This window comes from Ambystoma mexicanum, chromosome 7p, assembly GCF_040938575.1.
Source record: "Ambystoma mexicanum isolate Mex_15411 chromosome 7p, UKY_AmexF1_1, whole genome shotgun sequence".
Lineage (NCBI taxonomy): Eukaryota > Metazoa > Chordata > Amphibia > Caudata > Ambystomatidae > Ambystoma > Ambystoma mexicanum.
In genome coordinates, this window is record NC_090939.1 from 720,609,050 (window position 1) to 720,630,015 (window position 20,966).

Sequence of the window (20,966 nt, forward strand, 5' to 3'; positions counted from 1 at the left end):
CTCAATGGCCTGAGGACAAAAGGATTACGCTGTTTTATAGAGGTCTACGTGGAGAGCTCAAAGACGTTTTAGCCCAAGTAGTCAATCCCCCACAAGACTGTTCGGATTATATAGACTTGGTCGTTCAAATAGATCACAGGCTGCAGAACAGGAAGGCCGATCGTTCCAAGTTTGATGCTCGAGTATTTTCCAAACCGCCAACTCCTTCCAAAGGAGTAGACTCCGGGGAACCCATGCAAATAGGGGGTCTGAAAGGTCCTCTAACACAAAGGGAGCGGGAAAGGAGGAAACAGTTGCAATTATGCCTATATTGCGGAAACTCAGGGCACTTTCTTCGAGACTGTCCGGTGAAACCTGCCAAGAAGGCAGTAGGAGCTGCAGTTACCAAAGTTACAAACTCTGAGCAGGGAAACGACCTCGCCCGACAAGAATAGAGGTCCTCTTGCCGAGCGTGAAAACCAGTTCCGTGACCTCGCATTTCGTGATACCTATGGTCCTCATTAGCCCTGATAATCCGGATCGATTACATGCAATTGAAGCTTACGTCGACAGCGGTGCCATCGGCAATTATGTGGATCATGAAATGGTTTTGAGGATGAATCTAACTCTTTGTCCCAAGGTTGTAAAGGACGTCATTACTACGGTGGATGATACGGAGATAGCCTCCGGGCCAGTAACGCATACCACTCAAGAGGTGACGCTAGTAAGTCAAGATGGACACCATGAGAAGATCGTGTTCGATGTGATCAAGGCCCCTCGGTTTCAGATTATTCTAGGAATACCTTGGTTAGAGAAACACAATCCTCTGATCGATTGGCGAGCAAGAACGGTCCAGTTTCCAGAATGTGTCTCTACTTGTCACCCTCCACCTGGTGTTGCACTGGCCGCAATTTCTTCAGAGACTCCCCAGTTACCTCCCGAATACCTAGAATACCAAGATGTTTTCCGGAAGGATCAGGCTAACTCTCTACCTCCTCATAGGTCTTATGACTGCCAGATAGACCTGATACCTGGATCTACTCCTCCTTGTAGTAGAATTTATGCCCTCACCGAGCCTGAGAACCTTCACCTTCGACAATACCTGGATCAATACCTGGCAAATGGGTTTATTCGTCCTTCCAAGTCCCCTGCTTCTTCAGCTTTGTTCTTCGTTCCAAAAAAGGAAGGAGACCTTAGAACTTGTATCGATTATCGCTCCCTGAACCAGATCACCGTTAAGAATAGATATCCGTTACCTTTGATCCCTGAACTCCTGGACCAAGTCAGAAAAGCATGCATATATACAAAGACTTCCCGCGCACCCCGGTATACACGCACACGTATTTTTTGTCAGCGGGTGTCCGTGTTTGTGGGTACCCCTTTGCACGTCATTTTTCCTGGAGGGCCACAGTATGGGACATTCATCATGGCAGTATATAGGTGCTATTTGTTGGCGCACCTTTTGGCGCACATTTCTTACAGCCGCAGAGACGCTACCGCCTGCTTTCTTGTGGCGGTCGTGTTTGTGCCTGTGCGCTGGTTTGAGCGTGCGCTTTTCCCCCTATTCTATTCCATGAATACGTGTTGTAGGCGAGCGTGTGGGCGTTCCGCGCACTTGTGCCCTGTACTTCCCCCGTGACGCCCACGTTTTGGCAAGTTGTTCCCCATTCCGAGTGTTACGCCCGTGTTCCGCCTACTTTTGATGCGTGCGCCGCGCTATGTGCGAAATTCGCTGTGGCCTGTGCGATTTTCGCTGTGACCTGGCGCACGCTGTTAGATGGCCTGTGCGCCAACGTGCGCCGCACACTTTTTTATCGCACATCCGCTGGTTTTCTCGCGCACGGCCTTCCATGAATCGACGTGCGCTGCTTTTCGTGCGATTTTCGCACTTGCACTGCGATTTTCGCTATTCCACTGCGATTCGCACGTTTTTGCCCACTTGCGCCGCGCTAATTATTCCATGAATTGGCCTGTAAGTGTAGTGGAAAGATGCAGGGAATGGATTGGTCCACGGAGGTGAACGGAAGATAGCACAGGTGCAACGCACTGGTCTTGGCAGCAAGACCACGCAGAGCAACAGAGGTGCGTTATAAAAACCGATAAAATAAATAAATAAACAATTAAAATAAATTGGTCAGTACCATAAACCAAATTTTAAATAAGTAATTAATAATGATAATTATAGGAGGACGAGTTTGCCTTAATTGTTTGACAGTAGGTTAAGATCCCCTTCTACAACCATGTTCAAAACCAGCAGTTGTCATTGACCATTGCAAATACACTTGACACCTAATTATTTCTCCATTTAAAAATATTCAGATGGTTTGCATGTGTTGCCAATCTGTTGATGTGCACTTTAGTGAAGAACAGCACCAATGTCCACATGGTACCAAACAACTTCCGGCAGTCTCTTAAAAATAGACAAAGTCTGAATTGCTATGCAAGCTGAATGATGCTGTTAATGTGCAAAGCTGGCAACTTTAGAGAAGGAATAAGATAGTGGTAGGATAGTTTGGTGAAGCTTTCATTGTTAATTACCTGTCCTGTCCCTACATACAAGGATTCAGCTCCCAGTGCTCTCTGCAGTCCCTTTTGCAATAACATATTCACTCAAACAAATACAAACTAAATCTAAAAATAATGGGGATTGTATAGCTTTCAAATGATATGTTGCATCGTACATTTGGAATGATGTGTGAGACTAATGTCATCTATCACAGGTGTCAAATGACCAAGCAAAGTCAGAAAACTTAATTTTAAGTTGTTTCATTATGGAACATTTACAAATTTGGAGCAAAAAAATAAACAGGGTAGGAATAAAGTGCTACTAAAATGCCAGAACAGGTTTGATGGCTTAGACTAACTAAAGGTTGTTGGGAAACACCTTTCAAAATGGCTTCTTTCCAGTCTCGGGTGGGTTCTTGGGATTGACCTACCAGGAAAAGGTGTTGTAACAAGAGAAGGTCTTACACCAAAGTGACTTGGTGCAAGACTTTACTTCCTCCAGGTAATTGGGCAATTCGCAGTGAGTACTGTTTTCAATAGGATGTCTCTCCTTTCTTTATTCTTCTTTCTTTATTCTTCTCTTGAAGAATCTGCGACCTGGTCTTAATGGTCTTTTGTCAGTTGTCTTTCTTTGGAATTGCCAAAGTCTGTCCCTTGAGACACTTTCTCTCAGTCAAATCATCAGTTCCGGGTTAGGTAGCGAGTGGGGCAACTCCCACAGTCCTGGATGTGGCCGAGGGAGGCTTGGCAGGATGAGGGGCTAGCCAACTACTTTTCCCAAAGGTCCTCTTCCTACGATCTCAGCCCTTGGGCTTCGCAGGGTTACTTTCCTTTACCAGCCCTCTGTTCTTCCTGACTCCTGCTTCCTTATCCGCCCTCTTTTATTGTATACCTTCTCTACGTTTTCTGTTCAAGCAGTCAACTTTTTAAATACATTTTTTGATAAACTCTTGGGCTCCCCTTCAGTTTCCCCTCCTTTCATAACCACCTCTGATCTGTATACTCGTTCTTTTAACTGCCTACTCTCTGTCACTTTTTTATTCCTTTGCATAACATACTTCTTCCAGACTTCCCTTTCAAAGTCCCGACCTTCTCTTTGCTCAACTGAGCACTGCATTTTCCCTTTCTATTCTAGTCTTTGATTGCATCAGTGTCTCTTTAAACTTCTTCATTACTTTGGGCCCCTTCTTCACTTCTCTGAGCTCCAGACTGCTCCTTACTACTTTCACCCTCTACTTCTTCACCTCATTGGGTGCTGCTCTTATTCTAGCTGCATGCAATCCACCCTTCCCCACCCTCTTGGGCACTACCCTACTGCACTCTACTTTTACGTTCACAGAATTCTATGTCTATCCCAGCTCCTTCACCCTTCTTGACACCTTCTTTACCACTTTAGGGACCACTGTCTTTCCAATTAGTTTTCAGGGCAATGGTCTCTAGATCGCTTAAACCATATCCACACCTTTGAGCACCTTTTCCACCTTTTGGGGCATCCCCTTCTTTCTCAATAATTCTCACTCACTTTAGCCACCACTCTCACCTTCCTTTCCTCTACACCCAGCTCTCTTGACTCCTTGGTCTGGTCTCCTGGGTCTCTCCTCCAAATCCCAGGTTCCGGTATTGCTCAGACTCTTGGACCTCTCCTCCAGTCTTCTAGGTGTTTCTTAATTTCTTACTCTTTCCTCAACCTTGTCCAAACAAACTCCTTTCTCCACTCTCCAGTCCCCACCTCCTAATGCAAACATTCACACTGCCAGACAGCTCTTGTGCACTTTTATAAGATTTTAGACTGCATTTCAGCTTCTCTGTGGTGAAACAGGACTTAGATCGGTTATCTAGGATGAGTGAACTGCTATCTGGTTTCGCCCCTGGTAACTGCTAGTAGCCCTAATGTGGAGCTTGGGGTTGGCCCATCCTCCACCTTGGGTGCCCCTCACTTTGCCTTCCACACCATGGCCCTGCTTTCCAGCCTCTCTCTAGGGTAAGGGAGCTCAAGTGGGATGGGGTTCAACTCATAGATAGCCAACTCATCGCTGGCCAGTTCCATGCATTTATTGTGGCATTAAGATGTGGGACAAGGCCCTGTGAAGGCATCATGAAGACAACTGAACTCAAGTTCGAGCTATACAGCTTTTTTAAACCTAAAAGAGGGGTGGAAAAAGGCCTAGCTTGCCCTATGCTAAGGTGGGGTTTCCCTACCTAAATTAAACTAAGGATAGTCTATGTCAGGAAGTCCAAAGTAAATGTCTGTCTCTGTCCTAAACCTATACTTGCCCTCACATCTATTTGTAAACAATGGGTAGGGATGTCAGCATCAAAATAATAAGTGTTCAAATAACAGTTCAGTGCTTCTTGTGGTTCTCGGTTGTAAAGGGTTTCCCTTCCCCAAGGTTTAACATAGTTCACAATGCAAATCGGTTGCCTTCCCCAAGCTTTTAACTCTTTAACTTTTCCAAAACATGATTCTTTGTAATACTTCCCAGCTCTTCTGGTTTCCTTTATATTCAATCACAATCTTCTTTGCAGATATTTTAAATGGCTTTTCCATAGGTGGGTGTCTTCAGTCTTGGCACAGTTGTCAGACCACACAGTCCACCCATTACAGGTTACGCAACCGACACACCTAACTTGCTTCTCTTTCATATGCACGTTGCCACTGTTTCAGCTCTACTGTGGTACTTGTTCTAGTCTCATTTCACATCCTCATGGTGCTTTACCATTGCTTGTTTTGCCACTATTCACGTTGCACTTTCACATACTCTTGTGGCTCTTGTCAATGTTTGTTCTCTTAAGTTACACAGTACCCTTATATTCTTATGGCTCTTTGCCAATGCTTACTCTCTCGAAGTACACAGTTCATTTATATTGTGAGATTCGACAAAACTGCTCTCATTTGGATTAGTATTAAAAAATGCTTGCTTTCATTCAGACCAGCATTCAAAAGTGTGTGCTTTCATTTATATCGACATTCATAAAAGTTCTCACAGGTTGGACATGCTCACCTGCCTTCCCGGTGTCCCCACGCCTAGGTTGATTCACCAGTCGGTGCTTAAGGCGTTCCAGTGAGACTTCCAGCGGCCACAAGCTCTTTCTCTCTCGTGCAGCACCTCACTCATCTCCACAGCGGCTCTCCCTGGCTTTGCTCCCACTACTGATGCGTCTCCTGCAGCACAGGCCTCACTCTGCAGTTTGGCCTGGTCACGCCAGTTCCCTCTCCATAGTCCGGCACAGACATCCAGCTTTCTTCAGCCTTGCTTCACGCTGCATACACTCTGCATCAAACCGGGGTTTTCGAGCAATGCGTCTGCCACGCCGCCTTCCAGGAGAGGTCTGCTCTCATCCAGCAGCCCGTAGATCTGCTTCCACAGCTGACTCCATTTTCACCATCCTTGCAGCTTTTAAACCTCCTGCCAGGTTGATTGTTTCAAAAATGACCCTGCCAAGTTCTAGGGACTGCAAAACATAGGGGGCCTGGTGCCAACCCATAGTCAGTGGATTTTGAGCCCGGGGGTGGTATTGGGAGGATCCCACACTCACCCTCCCATGGTGCCTGTCAAGGGGTAGGGGACTGTACCTATTGAGTAACTCAGTGGTGGACAGCCCGGGTAGCCTTGACCATTCCCTGTATCAAATTCCCTGCAAAGGACAGTCTGACTAGCCTCAACCATTGCCAGGCCCCAGGATTAGGCGTATTATGGATGCCACAATAAGCTGACTCTGCCCAACAGAGAGCACCAGAAGCACACTCTAGAAAGGCCCGAAGTCCTAGAGTAGAGGAAAAAATGTTTCCCTTCACCTAGAGACAATTTAATTCACCCTACACTAGTAGTTTTTGTAATGATACGGTTACATTTCAACTTGCAGTGTCAGAGAAGTCACTGCAGATTGAGACACTCTGACCGCTCTGGAGACCCAAGTCTAATTCAACATTGCAAGGTTGTGAATATCCGACCATGGGTTTCCCTGCATATAAGTTCCAGCTCCGGAGACCTGCTATTCAAGCAAGGTTGCCAGATCGCAGTTTTCTGACTGCAGATTTAACCGCGTGTGATACAAAAGTAAAAATGGTCTGCCGGAATTCTGTGAAGAGCCAGGAATGAGCCTCAGACACAAGGGAGTCATCGTTTTGGTCAAATGCATTTATTAAAATAAAAAGGGGTGTGGAAATGCCTCTCTGTCCCTGCTCTAAGAGGTGTTTCCCTACCTAAAACCAAAACTAAGGGTCTGTCAATGTCAGAATGTCCAAAGCAAAACCTGCCTGTGTCCAAAGCACTATTCTGGCCTGCACATACTGACAAAATGAACTCTAAAGTGAAAAGGGTAATGTCTTTGACCGTGCATGGTTTGTAAATGTTCAAAAACGAAAAATGCATAACTCCAACACAAAAGTTCCAGAAGGACAGAGTTCCTTGTTCCAGATGGTGGTTACCTACCCCTGGATTTCTATTCCCTCTGTTGTATCTTCAAAGTATCAGCTCCTTGATTTTCTCTTGATCCACAACACAAATGATAGACAAAACAACTTTGCTCTTTGTCTTTATCTTGTTAGGACACCTGGTGTACTAGCCTGCCGGGTTTTCACTCCTCTTCTCTTTGGTTTCACACATCCTTTTGCTAGTCCTGATATATCCTTCTCTGGAACCCTTTAGGTCATGTATTTTTTATACACTGTTCAGTTTGTCCTTGCCTGGTGTGCTTCCCTACCAGGGCTTTCTTATATGAACACACTAGCAATTGCCTGGTATACTCTCCTGCCAGGGCTTTCTTAAATAAACATACTTGCAACGGCCTGATATACTCTCCTGCCAGGGTTTTCTTCAATGAACACACTTACAACTGCCCGGTATACTCTCCTGCCAGGGCTTTCTTAAATGCATACTTTCCCTGCAGCTTTAATTTTCCTCGTGTACGTTCCCTCCAGGGATTTTCTCATGTACATACTTCCAAACTTGATATTCTCTTGTGTTCGCTTTATCTGTTACTGTATCTGCCTGGCTTACTATCTTGCAGGGCCTTTGTTATATGTGTATTTCATACACTCACAACTTTGAAAGTCTCTTACTTTCGTTCTGTTTTCCCTTTTAAAGAAATGTTCACTCTCAACACCTGCAAATGCCCATGAGCCCCACAATGTCTTCTGGCGTGCCTGCAGCGTGTTTTCTCTCGCACTCAGCTTTCCTTTCTTTCTTCATCCAGCCGGTTGACTCCACAGCACTCTCTGATGCCCCACAGTCTCTCGGTATGTACCGAGAGAAGCCGCTTTCTCCCACCAGCAGTGTGCCTCAGTCAGCTGCTTCTGCTGTTTAAATTTCCCAGCCACCGGTATGCACTCACAACAACTAGAGCGCAGCTTGTGTTCTTCTTTGCTATGCATTACTCGGATCGTCTTCCTCATCCCAGCATTCTTGTAGTTATGGGAATGGCAGTTCATTCTTGATGATTTGCATGTAAAGTCTTTGTAAATATTCTCAGTGTTCTTTTAGGGCAAGTCAGTTCAGGATGACTTGTAGGTAGAGTCTGAGAAAGTGTTTTCAAGAGTTTTAAATGGCAAGTCAGATTTTGATGGCTTACATACAGATCTTGTAAGAAGGTCTTCAGTACCCTTCCCAGGTGGATGAGGGTAGGTATACAAATATGCCATTAAGGCATTGGGTATGGATGGGGTATTCTGAAGAGAGGAAGGCGAATTCCATGCCTTGTCCAGTGGTACCCTGATACTCTCCCGGAGGTTGTCTTCCCCTATGTGAACCTCCCTCATATAGCTGCCCCCAGAGTCAGGATCAGGTAGCGGCTGCTGTCCTATGGCCACATGGGGGAGAGGTTACAACTGGGAAAGAAGTGATGCCACCATCAGATTCAACACAATTCCCTCACCGGAGATACAATGGTTCACATTCACTCTGGGACAAAAATTAGATGACATTGAGAGAGTTTAAACACCTTATCAAGTGTTTTCTCAGCATACAATTCACATGCTGAGAGAACAGGACAGCTGGGTGCTGCATTGGCAGCACTAGAAAGGTGGAGAATGCAATCCAAGATGGAAGACCAGCAGAAAAATGTAGTGTGATGTGAGGGGTCTTTAATTGCACTCTTCTCCCACTAATGTGGACTCGCTATGCCTGGCTATGTGATTAGTAGGACAGTGGCAGAGGCAGCTGTGAAACCTGTGGTGTTGCTGGGTGCAGATCGAAAGTACTTGGTTCCTGTGTGTGAATCTGCTTTCTGTGGGTTTGGTGGAGAGTATGTTATCCAAAGGGAACAGCCCGAGATCCGACAGACTGCAGCGCTTTGAGACTGGTTAGCCACTGATGTGTGACAGTGTGATAGGGATAATGTCACCAATTCCACCTTACTTATTATGTTGATTTAGGTGGAACAATGCCCTATCGAGGCAGGACAAGGCGTATGTCAGACATCGGTCGGCATAGGGGCCAATATTCCTGCTTCTTTTTTCCCACAGGTCTCTCATGCTGCCTCCCACAAGCCCCAAACTCTTCCCACACAGTCCAAAATGAAAATTCACTCCTACCCATACCCGACAGCCACAACTTGTCAGGTTTTGATGCTGCACCAAGACTTTGGTATAAGAGGGATGCTGCAACCCTGCAGGAGATTCTTCACAATGAAACAAGGAGCAGTAAAGATAGAATTTGGAGTTTACATCCCTTCAAATGTACAGCACCTTTTCTTAACTTAAAAGGGGGAGAGGGGTCTGACTGGTCTGCCCCATAAGTCCAAAGTGAGGCACCATCAGGAGCAGCAGTCAATCACAACCCTGCGAATTTACCACACACAGGTGCAGATCCTTACCGAAAGCCCAATTCAGAGGTAGGAGGGAGAGCACTATAAAAAGCAGAAACCCAAGTCAGGTAGTGTGGGTTGGAGGAGCAGGTGGCTCAATTTGGTGTTGGCTGGAGATTGGAGAGAGTTAAAGAAACCGGTGGCTAGAGCGACAGAGGAGCTTGAACGAGTGTAGCAGTGGAAGTGAGAGTTAAGAGATTAAAGGTAAAGGTGGAAAGATAAAGGGAGAAGAAGGAGAAGGTGGCAACCTCTAGAGAAGAGGGTGGCAGCCATCATGGGGAAAAGTGGTACAGAGGACTTGACGGTTGAAAGATTAAGTGAAAAAGGTAGCAGAGGAGGAGGAGAAAGTGGTAGCCTGGAGGTAGTAATACCAACAGGAAAATGTGGTAGTTTGAAGGGGATAACATCAGAAAGTTAAGGTGGTACAGAAGAGAAGGCAGTGTAAAGGAGGAGGTGACATCAAGATAGAAAGTGAAGGCGGTACAAAAGAGAAGGAGGTGTGAACAACAGGTGACACAGGCAGGACTAAAGAGAAGGAGACGATCACAGGACAGGAAGGTTCCGGCAGGGCAGGTCGGCTCCAGTGCGAGGAGAAACAGGTGTGAGACAGGGAGGCTGCGTTTAGAACAGAGAGGTGAGAGACTAGGTAATACAAGGGCTATCAGTTAAGGCATAGGACGCCTCTCCCGTTCTCTATGCGTGCTACTCCCATTGACCCATCTGCTGGCAAGACTACACACTCAAATGAGTCTTGAGTTACAGGTCCCTGGAAAGCCCAAAACTAGATAATAATTAGAAGTTTTCAGTAAACCCCAAATGATGCAACTCCCAGAGAACTGAAAGACAGTGACAACCCATCTTTCAGACCTTTGAGTACTGTGCAGAACGTTCAAGAGCCCAGTGAGTTTCAAGATAGCCCAGAGTTACCGGAAGGAAATTGTCAGGGTTCGTCTGGGGCACAGACTATGCAGATAAACCAAGGAGAAGAATCATCCTGACAATTATGTTCGTGAAGTTCCCATTTGAATTCAAGTTGGCCTCCTTGTAAGTGCTTTCTCTCATAAAAACCAGGATACCTTGTGACAGATGAAAGAAGGGTTGAGGAGCCTGAAGGGAAGGCAGAAGTGGATTAAGCTCCTAGGGCTTGACGGATTATAAAGCAGCATTCCTTCTGAACAGCTAGTTCCTCAACTTTGGAGGAATAGGCGAGAAGTGAAAAGCAGAGCACATGGGCTCTTAATGTTCTCATTGCATATCCCAGATTAAGATGCTGTGAACCAGAATGTCCTAACCATATGCTTGCCTACATAAAATTGATTGTGCCCTTTGTATCCAATCCTTGTTATTCAATAAAAGTACTACAGTGTGAGAAACCAGAAAAAAGGATGCCATGTCTTTTATGTGGCATTATGTAGACCACAAAAGCCGATTATGGCAATGTTGAAACATATGAAAAGGGCAGACTATAATGGAAGATCATTGACCAAAAACATGTTTTGAAATAACATCAACCAGGCACTGCAAGCAAGGCATGTGTCCGGGTGTGAGTTATTAACACGGAACAACTGTATTAAAGTGTGTCATAAACGCCAATAAATGCAAACAAAAAATCTGCTTTTGTTAACCCTTCTTAGATTATCACAGCACTGACCTGCTCAGGCTCCACATGACAAAACATGGAAATCTTTTCTTTCACAGGCATTTCAACAGGCTTGGCGCTTCGACAAACAATCTGTAACGAAACAAAAGAACATTGAAGCCCAAGAGGAACTTGTCGGACAAAATAATAGTGCACTGTAAATTGCATGTGCAAATATATTGGAATTTCTTTCTAATATACACTTTGGATGTCCCGTAGTATTAAGTGCTCCAACTGTGGAACGCGGGGGCAGACTGCCAGAGGAGCTGGAACACAGAGCCACTCACAGAAAATCCCTCCACGCTCACCACCTGAGGGGTGGCATAATGCCTCTTACACAGTCCTCATTGACTCAGAAGATGAGAGGCGCTGTTAGCAAATCACTGTCCTTTGTGGATAGATATCATGTGGATATCTGTCGTCCTCCCATTACACATTGTTCCAGAAAAATGCACTCTTTTCAAATACACTGCAAAGAAGCCTTGAAGATGGGGCCTCTAAGCTGTGTTCTGTTTGCGCCTACTTCCGGGTCTGCATAACATGGAGTCCATTCATGTTCATCTATTCCTTTTCCTTTTCATTCCACTGTACAGTGTGCTGTTTTTTTTCTTTATTGCGTATTTTCCAAACGAACTTAAGTACCACTGCTTTAAACTCAAAGTGCCCTTTCCCCACCACAGCCCCTCAAGGTCACACATATTTACGTACTATGCTTGACTTCAATTCTGAAATCATCTTGTAATGACTAGCTGTGCACTCTATTTAAAATGCTGGTTTTCCGGTACCTTTCTCCACTTACTTTGAATGGATTATTTCTTATAACCATGCACATACAGATATGAAAGCGGCCAATGTGAGGATGCATGTAAACAAACAAACAAACAAACAAACAAGCATGTGTAGGAAATTCCAAATAGGTTTTTTTCTTTGCCCCTTTGCATTTGATATTCAAACATCATCAGCTGCAGAAAATAAGACAGCTGTATAGTGTCCTCTCCATAGGGAAAACGTATGTAGGTAATAGAGATGGTACCATTTTAGAACTAAATCTGCTTGTGCGCACTCTATGCTTTGGAAGGTCACAATAATCAGGTCCTGAGCCACGGAACTAATCGCCATTTATGGAATAACAAGAATGGCACATACTGCAAGAGCTTAAATGAATAGGCGCAAAGGTTAGGAGAGAAAACCCTTACCATGTCAAAACTCCATTTCAATAATGGAATTCATTACATGAAGTTAGTTTGCAGTTTATTCCAGAAAGAAACACGATCATTTTCCACCACTATGCTTAAGGAATCGATCCGTAAGCTACCTTCCTTGCTGATTGCTAAACAAAATAGATATCATTAAATGAAACGTTCGAGTATGAAAATGCCTTACACTGGCTCATTATTGTATTCAAAGAGCCAATAAGCCCCAGGACAACTGAATATCTCATTTCTATAAGAAAATTGGCATTACGAAGACTAATTAAATATGGGCATAAAGGGCTTGCCGGATGGCCCGCACATTTGGAAAGTCAATTCTGTCAATTGTCAGCCAAGATATTTCACTATTTTAGGTAGTTTTCAATATGGTTTATGAAACTACATCATGTGAATACTTTTAAAACCAATATAAAACATGATAGGTGTTTCTCTAGCGACAACTATTGCTGGCAAAAACAGACGAATAGACGACGATAGCATTTGCATATAAATACATATTTGCCTTGGCTAGTCCTGTGGCTATTTCCCCACACTCAATTTGCATAGGAATAGGTGGACCATGCCACTGTAGCTGCCATTGGCCCTTTGATGCTGACATTCAGATTTTGCAAGTGCAAGCTATTGAAGCTGTGTATCTAATATTTAACATCTCCTATCTCACTTCCTTGCCACATGAAAGTTGTGTTAAACTGATGGGCTGCCAACATGGAAAAAGGTTTCAATGCTGGGTCATATAACAGTTCTGATGATAATTGCTGTGCGTTGTCATTGTTTCGCTGTAGAAGCTTAACCGGATTGCCCTTACTGATGCTTTTAGTGATCCTACCATGTAGCCTTCTAATCAGTGTAAGTGTTTAATGAAAAAAAACATGCATGTTGAGACTATGGGTATTGTAGAAAATAATGACGAGGCACAAAAAAAGGGTGCATATTATTGCTCTGTTTAGCAAACAGCTTTTTTGTCAATTCCATGACCATTTGAATTCGTAATGCTGCTTGGAAAAGCACTTCAGCGTTAGTGTTATTTATCTCTGGTGAATATACTGCAGTTTCGTTATTAAGTGAGACACCAATGCTGCATTCTGCGCCGTTTCTTGATTCAGCTCTTATGTTCCGTTATCCGGGTCTTGATTTTGATTTTTCTTTCTGTTTTACCCGCATACAGTTTTTGACAAGGGTACCAGATTGCATAAACAACCATGGCCGATTCACATTAGTAAATGCATTCTGTTCCCACAGGTGAGGCAAACCCACATCAACCTTCATACTCCTGCTGGTGAGGTCTCCTGCTGTGCAGTTGCCACAAGGAGCATGTCCTCTAATTGGTTTTAACCCCTGAGTCTCAGTCAGACAGGGTTGTTTTCTTATGCGCAAACTCACATTGTTAGGCATAATCTCTTCTTTGATGTTTCTCCTCTGTTTAAAGGCAGAAATCGGGCATTGTAATCGTCACTTCGCCCCTTCCATTATATGCCAATATTTCTTAATAATGTTGCTAATCTTCTAAAACATACTGAAAAAAGTACTTACAAAAACTAATGAGTCTGATTTGGTCTTATCCTTGTTTTCATTATATTCTAGCAATGCATCTCTATAGCTGTATTTCATCCTTTAAAATTCCTGTCGATTAAGTCTGGAGTGTACCCTCGTTTCTCTAGTTTTTCTCTTGGCAACTCTGCCTCTTTGAGAAAAACAGTCTTTGACAAACTGTTCCTTTTTAATCTTAAAAATGGACCCAGTGGGAGATTGTCCCTCGCATGTTTTGGGTGGAAACTAGAATAATTTAAAAGTGAGTTGCGGTCAGAGATTTCATGGAATGGCTTTACACAAAAGATTGTAATGTCTAGAAAATCTATACTTTCTTTCTCAATAGTGGAGGTAAACTTCAAATAGTGATCACATGCATTGAGCCAGTCAATAAAGGACTGTGCATCTACTTCAGACCCTTTCCAAATAATAAGCATGTCGTCGACGTACTGGTACCACAACTTAATATTAGATGAAATCGTTTGACTGTAATGTAGATCTTTGATTTTTCTAGAGACAACATATAAACTCATCACAATGGGAGCCAAAGTGGCTCCCATGACGGTGCCATGGATTTGTTTACAAAAACAGATGTTTTTGAATTTAAAATAATTCTCTGTAAGCGACATTTCACCACACCAGAGAATAAATGAGTTGGGTGTTATCCTGCCCCTGAGAGTACAATTGCTCTTCTAGTATAGTCAATGTGACAGCCTGTGGAATGTTGGTATAAAGTGCCACACTATCTAATTCAATCAGTAGATCTTCTGCAGGGTTGAAGTTCAGCCCCTCAACCACATTCATAATCAGTATTGTATCTTGTACAAAGAAGCACATCTTATGCACTAGAGGTTTCAAAACAGCATCTGCAAATTTGGACAGGGGTTCTAGGATTGAGTTAATTCCTGATCAATAAGGCAGCCAGGAGTGTATTGTAGAGATTTATGTATCTTGGGAAGTATATAAAATTGTGGAGTCTTTTGATTCGACTACCAATATACTGTCTTAGATATCTATTCCCTTGATCTTGCTTTTCTGACTTTGTGATTAATCAGATTTTGCAACTTTTCAGTGGGAATACAATATTGCATAGTACATTTCATCACTTAGTTGACGTTCATTTTCTTTAATATAATTCTCTCTAACTAATATGACCATGGCCCTTCCTTTATCTGCCTTCTGTATATGTTGCCCCAAAGGTACACTGGAAAATGTCGCCATTTATAAATAATGAAGAACTTAACAGGTACTCTGTACTCATTACTGAATTGCTCCTTGGTGATTAAAAGGTCTCATTAGTTTGGGCTACTAGGTGGCACTTTAGCACCACTTATAAGCCAACACTTTTGCATTAGAGTGCAGATGGGGAGTAACGGCATATGAGGAGGAACATAAAGCTTCTAGGTGTTGTTTGATTATTTGCCCACCCATTGACTGCCCATGGCCATTCTAATCCCTAGGGCCATTGCCACCTGGTTCCTGCCCCTCTGCACCCAAAACACCTCCTCATGCGAACACTTTGAGCTCGATTTAATCAAGCCTTACCATCAAATGTTGCACTCAAAGTGGCTGCCAGTGCTTTTGTAAAGTAGTCTTCTCAGAGCTAATGACTTAATTGGGGCAGTGGAACAAGTTACTTTCTTACCTGGTAACGTTCTTTCAATGGGATGTTCCAACGACGTATTCCACATCTATGACAGGTAATCACCACATCTGTGCTGCTTCGGAAATTTTTCGGCGTCTGCGTCATGCGTCGATGACGTCGATACGCTGTCCTCGAGGGCCTCCATCGAGCCGACGTCACCGGATGTTATAAGTAGGACTCACGACGCCCGTAGCTTCAGTTGTAGTTTTTTCCCAGAATGTGTGCCACCAATCTTCTGCCAGTATGACTACAGAAAGCCTTGCGGAAACGAAAGCTGCAATCGCATAAGAAATTCTGTAGAGGGGCAGGTAGGGAGGGAGCGATGTGGAATACGTCGTCCGGACATCCCATCGAAAGAACGTTACCAGGTAAGAAAGTAACTTGTTCTTCGAAAGGGATTGGTTCCTCCAACGTATTCCACATCTATGACAGACTCCCAAAGCAGTACCGACGTAAGGAGGTGGGAAAAGAATTTAGAATTTTAGAATGCCCAATTAAATTGCAGAATAGAGGACCGCCTTGCCAAAGGCCAAATCTTGCCCATGGATAGAATGCAGGGAGTAGTGTTTTACAAAAGTATGGACAGAGGCCCATGTGGCTGCTTCACAAATGTTACGAATAGGAACACCCCTCTGCAGGGCCGTAGTAGAATGAGCATGTAAGCCTACCAGAGGGTCCTTACCCGCCAAGCGGTAACATTCAGAAATTGTCAAGCTAATCCATCTAGACATAGTCTGTTTGGTAACAGCTTGTCCCAAACGCCTTCCAGCGTATTCTACAAAGAGCTGGTCGTCCACTCTGACCCGGGACATGCGTGAGATGTAGAAACTTAAAGCCCTCCTAGGATCCAACCTATGGAGCCTCTCCTCTTCCTTATCAGGATGTGGAGGAGGATAGAACGCCGGAAGAATGACCTTCTGGCTTAAATGAAATTCCGACACAACTTTCGGAAGAAAAGAAGGACGAACCCTAAGGACAACCCTGTCCTTATGGAACACTGTGATGGGTGGCTTAACGGAAAGTGCCTGCAACTCACTCACTCTGCGAGCAGAAGTGACCGCAACTAAAAATAGAGTTTTCAAGGTCAACAGTCTCAAAGGACAAGAATGTAAAGGCTCAAACAGAGCTCCCATTAGGAATTTTAGAACCAGGTTCAAATCTCAACGGGGCACCTGGAAAGGTGACGGTGGGAACACATTAGTGAACCCTTTCAGAAACTGAGAAATCAAAGGAATTTTAAAATAAGAACACTCCTCAGATGAGCGCTTAAATATGGACAGCGCCACCAGGTAACCTCTAATGGTACCCACTTGCAGGCCCTTGTGGGCTATCAAAAGCAACAAAGACAGAACCACAGGAATGGCACATGAAAAAGGATCCACATTCTTAATCCTGCACCAGTCGCAGAACCTTCTACAACGGCAACGGTACAGGGACTTTGTTGCAGGCTTTCTGGCCGAAAGCAACACTCCCATCACGTCTTCAGGGAGGTCCCAATCCTTATACCTCAACCTTTCAGAAGCCAAACATGAAGGTTGAGGGACTTAACCTCTGGATGGAGAACCTGACCCCCCCCTCCCGAGAGAGCAGATCATCTCGGTAGGGAAGACAACGTGGAGGGCAGATGAACATGTCGAGAAGGTCCGGGTACCACGGTCTCCTGGCCCATGGCGGAGCAATGAGGATCATTCGGGAACCGAACCTCCGTAACCTCTGCAGCACTTGCGGAATGACAGGGACTGGAGGAAACGCGTACAGCAGTATGAAGGACCACGCCACTACGAACGCGTCCCCTTAGGCTCCTCTTGGAGGAAATTCCCGCTAGCAGAATCTTTTGCACTTCCAGTTGACACTGGTGGCGAAGAGATCCACTTGTGGGGTCCCCCAAAGGGCGAAGATCTCCAGGAGAATCTCCTGAGCCAGCTCCCACTCGTGAGAGACCGTGCTCTGCCTGCTCAGAGCATCCGCCGCTGCGTTTTCGTCTCTGGCCAGATGAACTGCTGAGATCGAAATTTCCTGCTGGATGGCCCAGAGCTGCATCGCCTCTCTGCACAGAGGGAGAGACCCTGCCCCCCCTTTTTGTTGAGGTAGTGCATGGCCACTGTATTGTCCGTCAGAATCAGGACATTCTACCCCCGCACAGACGGCAGACAAGCCTTCAGGGCTGGCCTGATGGCCCTCAGCTCCAACAAATTGATATGGAGTCTGGACTCCGTCGGAGACCAACGACCGTTGACTGTCAACTCGTCGGCATGAGCTCCCCATCCTGTGAGGGATGCATCCGTCATGGTCGTCACCTCCGGCCAGGGTGGCCAAAATGGAGCCCCCTTCATCAGATTGCCTTCGACGGCCCAGCACAGAAGATCCTGGGCGACCGAGGGTGGCACCTGAACAGGATCCGACATCCTGCCGGAGGACTGTGACCACTGCATCTTGAAAGCCCACTGCAGAGATCTCATCCGCAGCCTGGCCTCTGGCACCAGGAGAATGCAGGATGCCATGACGCCGAGCAACCTCAAGAACTCGAACGCCGGGAGACTCTGGGCATGTTGAAACTTGTTCACCATGTGCAGAATGTGATGAGCCCTCACCTGGGGAGGAAAACATAGCCCCAGGGAAGTGTCGAGCACTGCTGCGATGTACTGGAGCCGCTGGGTAGGTGTCAAATGGGACTTCTTTAAGTTGAGGGAGAAGCCCGGCCTGTGAAGGGAGTGGCAGGTGACTGACAGATGATCCAGGACTTGCTCGGGAGAGCGTGCCCTGATCAACCAATCGTCCAGGTAGGGGTAGACTTGAATCCCCCCTTTCCTGAGATACGCTGCCACCACCACCTTTAGCTTGTTGAAGACCCTCGGGCAGAGGTCAATCCGAACGGCAGGACCTGAAACGGAAAGTGCGAGTCACCAACCGCGAACCTCAGGAACTTCTTGTGCTTGGGATGAATCGGCACATGAATGTAAGCATCCTTGAGGTCGAGAGACACCAACCAGTCCTGAAGTTGAAGGGCCTGGAGGACCAGAGAGAGAGTAACCATCTTGAACTTGTCCTTCCTGAGGAGCTTGTTCAAACCACGCAAGTCCATGATGGGTCTCAATCCCCCGTCTTTTTTCGGGATCAAAAAATATGGGGAATACATTCCCTTGTTCCTCTCCGCTACAGGCACCAGTTCTATGGCGCCTTTCTCGAGCAGGGACTTGATTTCCTGCGCAAGGAGCGGATCCGGACACTTCAAAGAGTGATTCCCTGGTGGATTGTCATGATGCCTCTGCCGGAAAGGAAGACAGCAGCCATGGGCTATGATCTCCAGAACCCACACATCTAAAGTAATGGCACGCCATTCTACAAGATGCTGCGCCAGTCTTCCCCCAACCGGCGAACCATGGGAGATGGCCTCATGACTGAGCTGAAGCGGCTGCGGCAGTGCTTAAGGGCAAAGAGGCAACTGACCGAGCAGCTTTGGTACCTCGAGTACCTTGTTTTCCACCTGTGGTACTCCTACGTTGGCCCCTTTGACTGGCCGCTCCCCTCGATCTACCAAAAGATGAGTAGTATCAAAAGGAACCTCCCCTTCATTGCTGTCCACTAGGACAAAAAGGCGGAGGTTGGTGGACTGCAGCACTCAACGACTTTGCTGCAGCCTTTGAGGTCTGCAATCTCTCAAGGCTCTCGTCCGCCTTGCTGCCAAAAAGATGTACACCATCAAAGGGCATGTTGAGAAGCTGGGCTTGTACGTCAGGAGCAAACCCCGACTTCTGCAACCATGCAAATCTGCGCATTACGGTGCTCGCCGCCATGGACCGGCTGACACACTCTGCCAAGTCCAGACCCAACTGAACGGATTCACACATGGCATCCTTGCCATCCTCAACGAGGGCAAGAAAACCATCTCGTTCCTCCCCTTTGGGAATATGTTCAGCCGTCAACGACACACAATTCCACAGAGTGTGAGTGAAACGTGCTAAGGCACACACAGAGTTGGCTGCCTGTAAAGCCATACCATCCTGAAGAAAACACTTTTTTCACCCAGCCATCAAAACGTTTGTCGTCCCTATCCGCAAGGATGGTAGGGTACGACGCCTGCTTTGCTGGGGCCGTAGCCACCTGCACCACCAAACTCTTCGGAGTGGGGTGTGTAGTCAAGTAGCAGGGGTCGCTACTGGCTGGATGGTATTTTTTAGGCAACGACTTGCTCACTGCCGGGAGACTCTCTGGAGCAGTCCAAGGTGCTGCCACCCTTCTCTGTAACGCCATATGGAATGGCAACACCGGGTCAGTGGGTGGACCTTGGTCAAGGATATCTGTCAGGTCATCCTGCAGAAAATCCACTGGTGGCGCATACCACCCCAAGTACTGCGTCACCCTCGACATGAGGCGCATGTATGAAGATTCAGTATGCGTACCAGGCTCAGGCCTGCCAAAATTAAGACCACTGGCGTAGTGCAACGACTGACACAGGTCTTCCAACTGGCTATGACAAGACAAGAGTTTGTCAGGAACCTCAACAGGAACCAAACCTTCATCAGACCCTTCATCCACCTCAGAAATATAATCCAGAGGCTGGAATGGGGGCACAGAAAAAGGCACAAACACATTTTTCAACTCGGCCAGGGCCGTCCTTAGGGTTTCCACCGGTCTCTAGGGTACCTCTGATAAAGCCTTCTCAAAAGGCTTCGAGGGCATCGACAGAATCTGCGTAGACGTCGAGCGTGGCACCGATGGCTTCGACACAGGCCTCGAGGGCGGAGCCCCGAGCTTGTCCTTCGACGGCCTCAGCGCTGATGGCGTCGATGACTTCCTTGGAGGCAGAGCCTCGAGAGTGTCCCTTGACGGACATGGCGCAGATGGCGTTGACGTCTTCTTCGAAGACCTCACAGGCTCCAACGATCTCGAGGGCGTCGAGGACCAGGACCTGGAGCGGGCATGACTAGAGCGATCCACCTTGTCCGGTAGGGACCTCGAAGGCGCCCGATGATCGCGCCGACCACCTGAGCCTGAAGGCGTGCGAGCAATGGCCCTATCACGTTCCCTGCCGGCTTTTTTCGAAGGCGCGGACGGAACGGAGCCCTGCGACTGAAAAATCACCAACATCTCCGTACGAAATGCATCCCATTCCGCAGGAGAAGAGTGCTTGTTGGGACAAGCATCCCGCTGACGGGCAGAGTCCTCGGACAAGGACGGGGAAGGCGACTGGTGACGGCGCTTCCGCGAGTGCCTCGAAGAGGAAGAGGAATGGTGGGAACCACTCTGGGAAAGAGACCCCCCTGGACTTATGCCGACGACCCGGAGATTCGCCTCTCGAATCGTCGGTCGAAAGCCCAACGGATTTCGACTTTTGGGGCTTGGAAACCTTTATGACAGAAAGCTTCTTCTTCCGTTCCCACAAGGCCTTCGATGTTAACGACTGGCAATCGTCACAGTCATCGGTGGCGTGGTTCTCACCGAGGCACCAGAGACAGGCGTCGTGCGGGTCCGTAAGTGACATCTTGGAACCGCAGTCCCAACACTTCTTGAACCCTGAAGCTGGGTGTAAGAAGACGAAGACATGATATCTTCTCAACAAACTCGTTTGAACGAACCGATAGAATAACTCAGAAGAACCGAGGCGCACCGAGATCTCCGAAGCGAACACATTCGCGGAAAGAACGGAACTGAGGCT

The 20,966-nt window shown here is 46.4% G+C and overlaps 1 protein-coding gene across 6 annotated transcripts in view; it reads right to left on the reverse strand.

Moving 5' to 3' along the window:
* Positions 1–20,966, reverse strand: part of CTPS2 (CTP synthase 2) — a 2,467,148-nt gene that overhangs the window by 1,415,054 nt on the left and 1,031,128 nt on the right. For all 6 annotated transcript variants that reach the window (XM_069636801.1, XM_069636799.1, XM_069636802.1 and 3 more), the window contains one exon: positions 10,940–11,020. In XM_069636801.1, the coding sequence (XP_069492902.1) occupies positions 10,940–11,020 (81 nt within the window). The remainder of the gene's footprint in view (positions 1–10,939; positions 11,021–20,966) is intronic.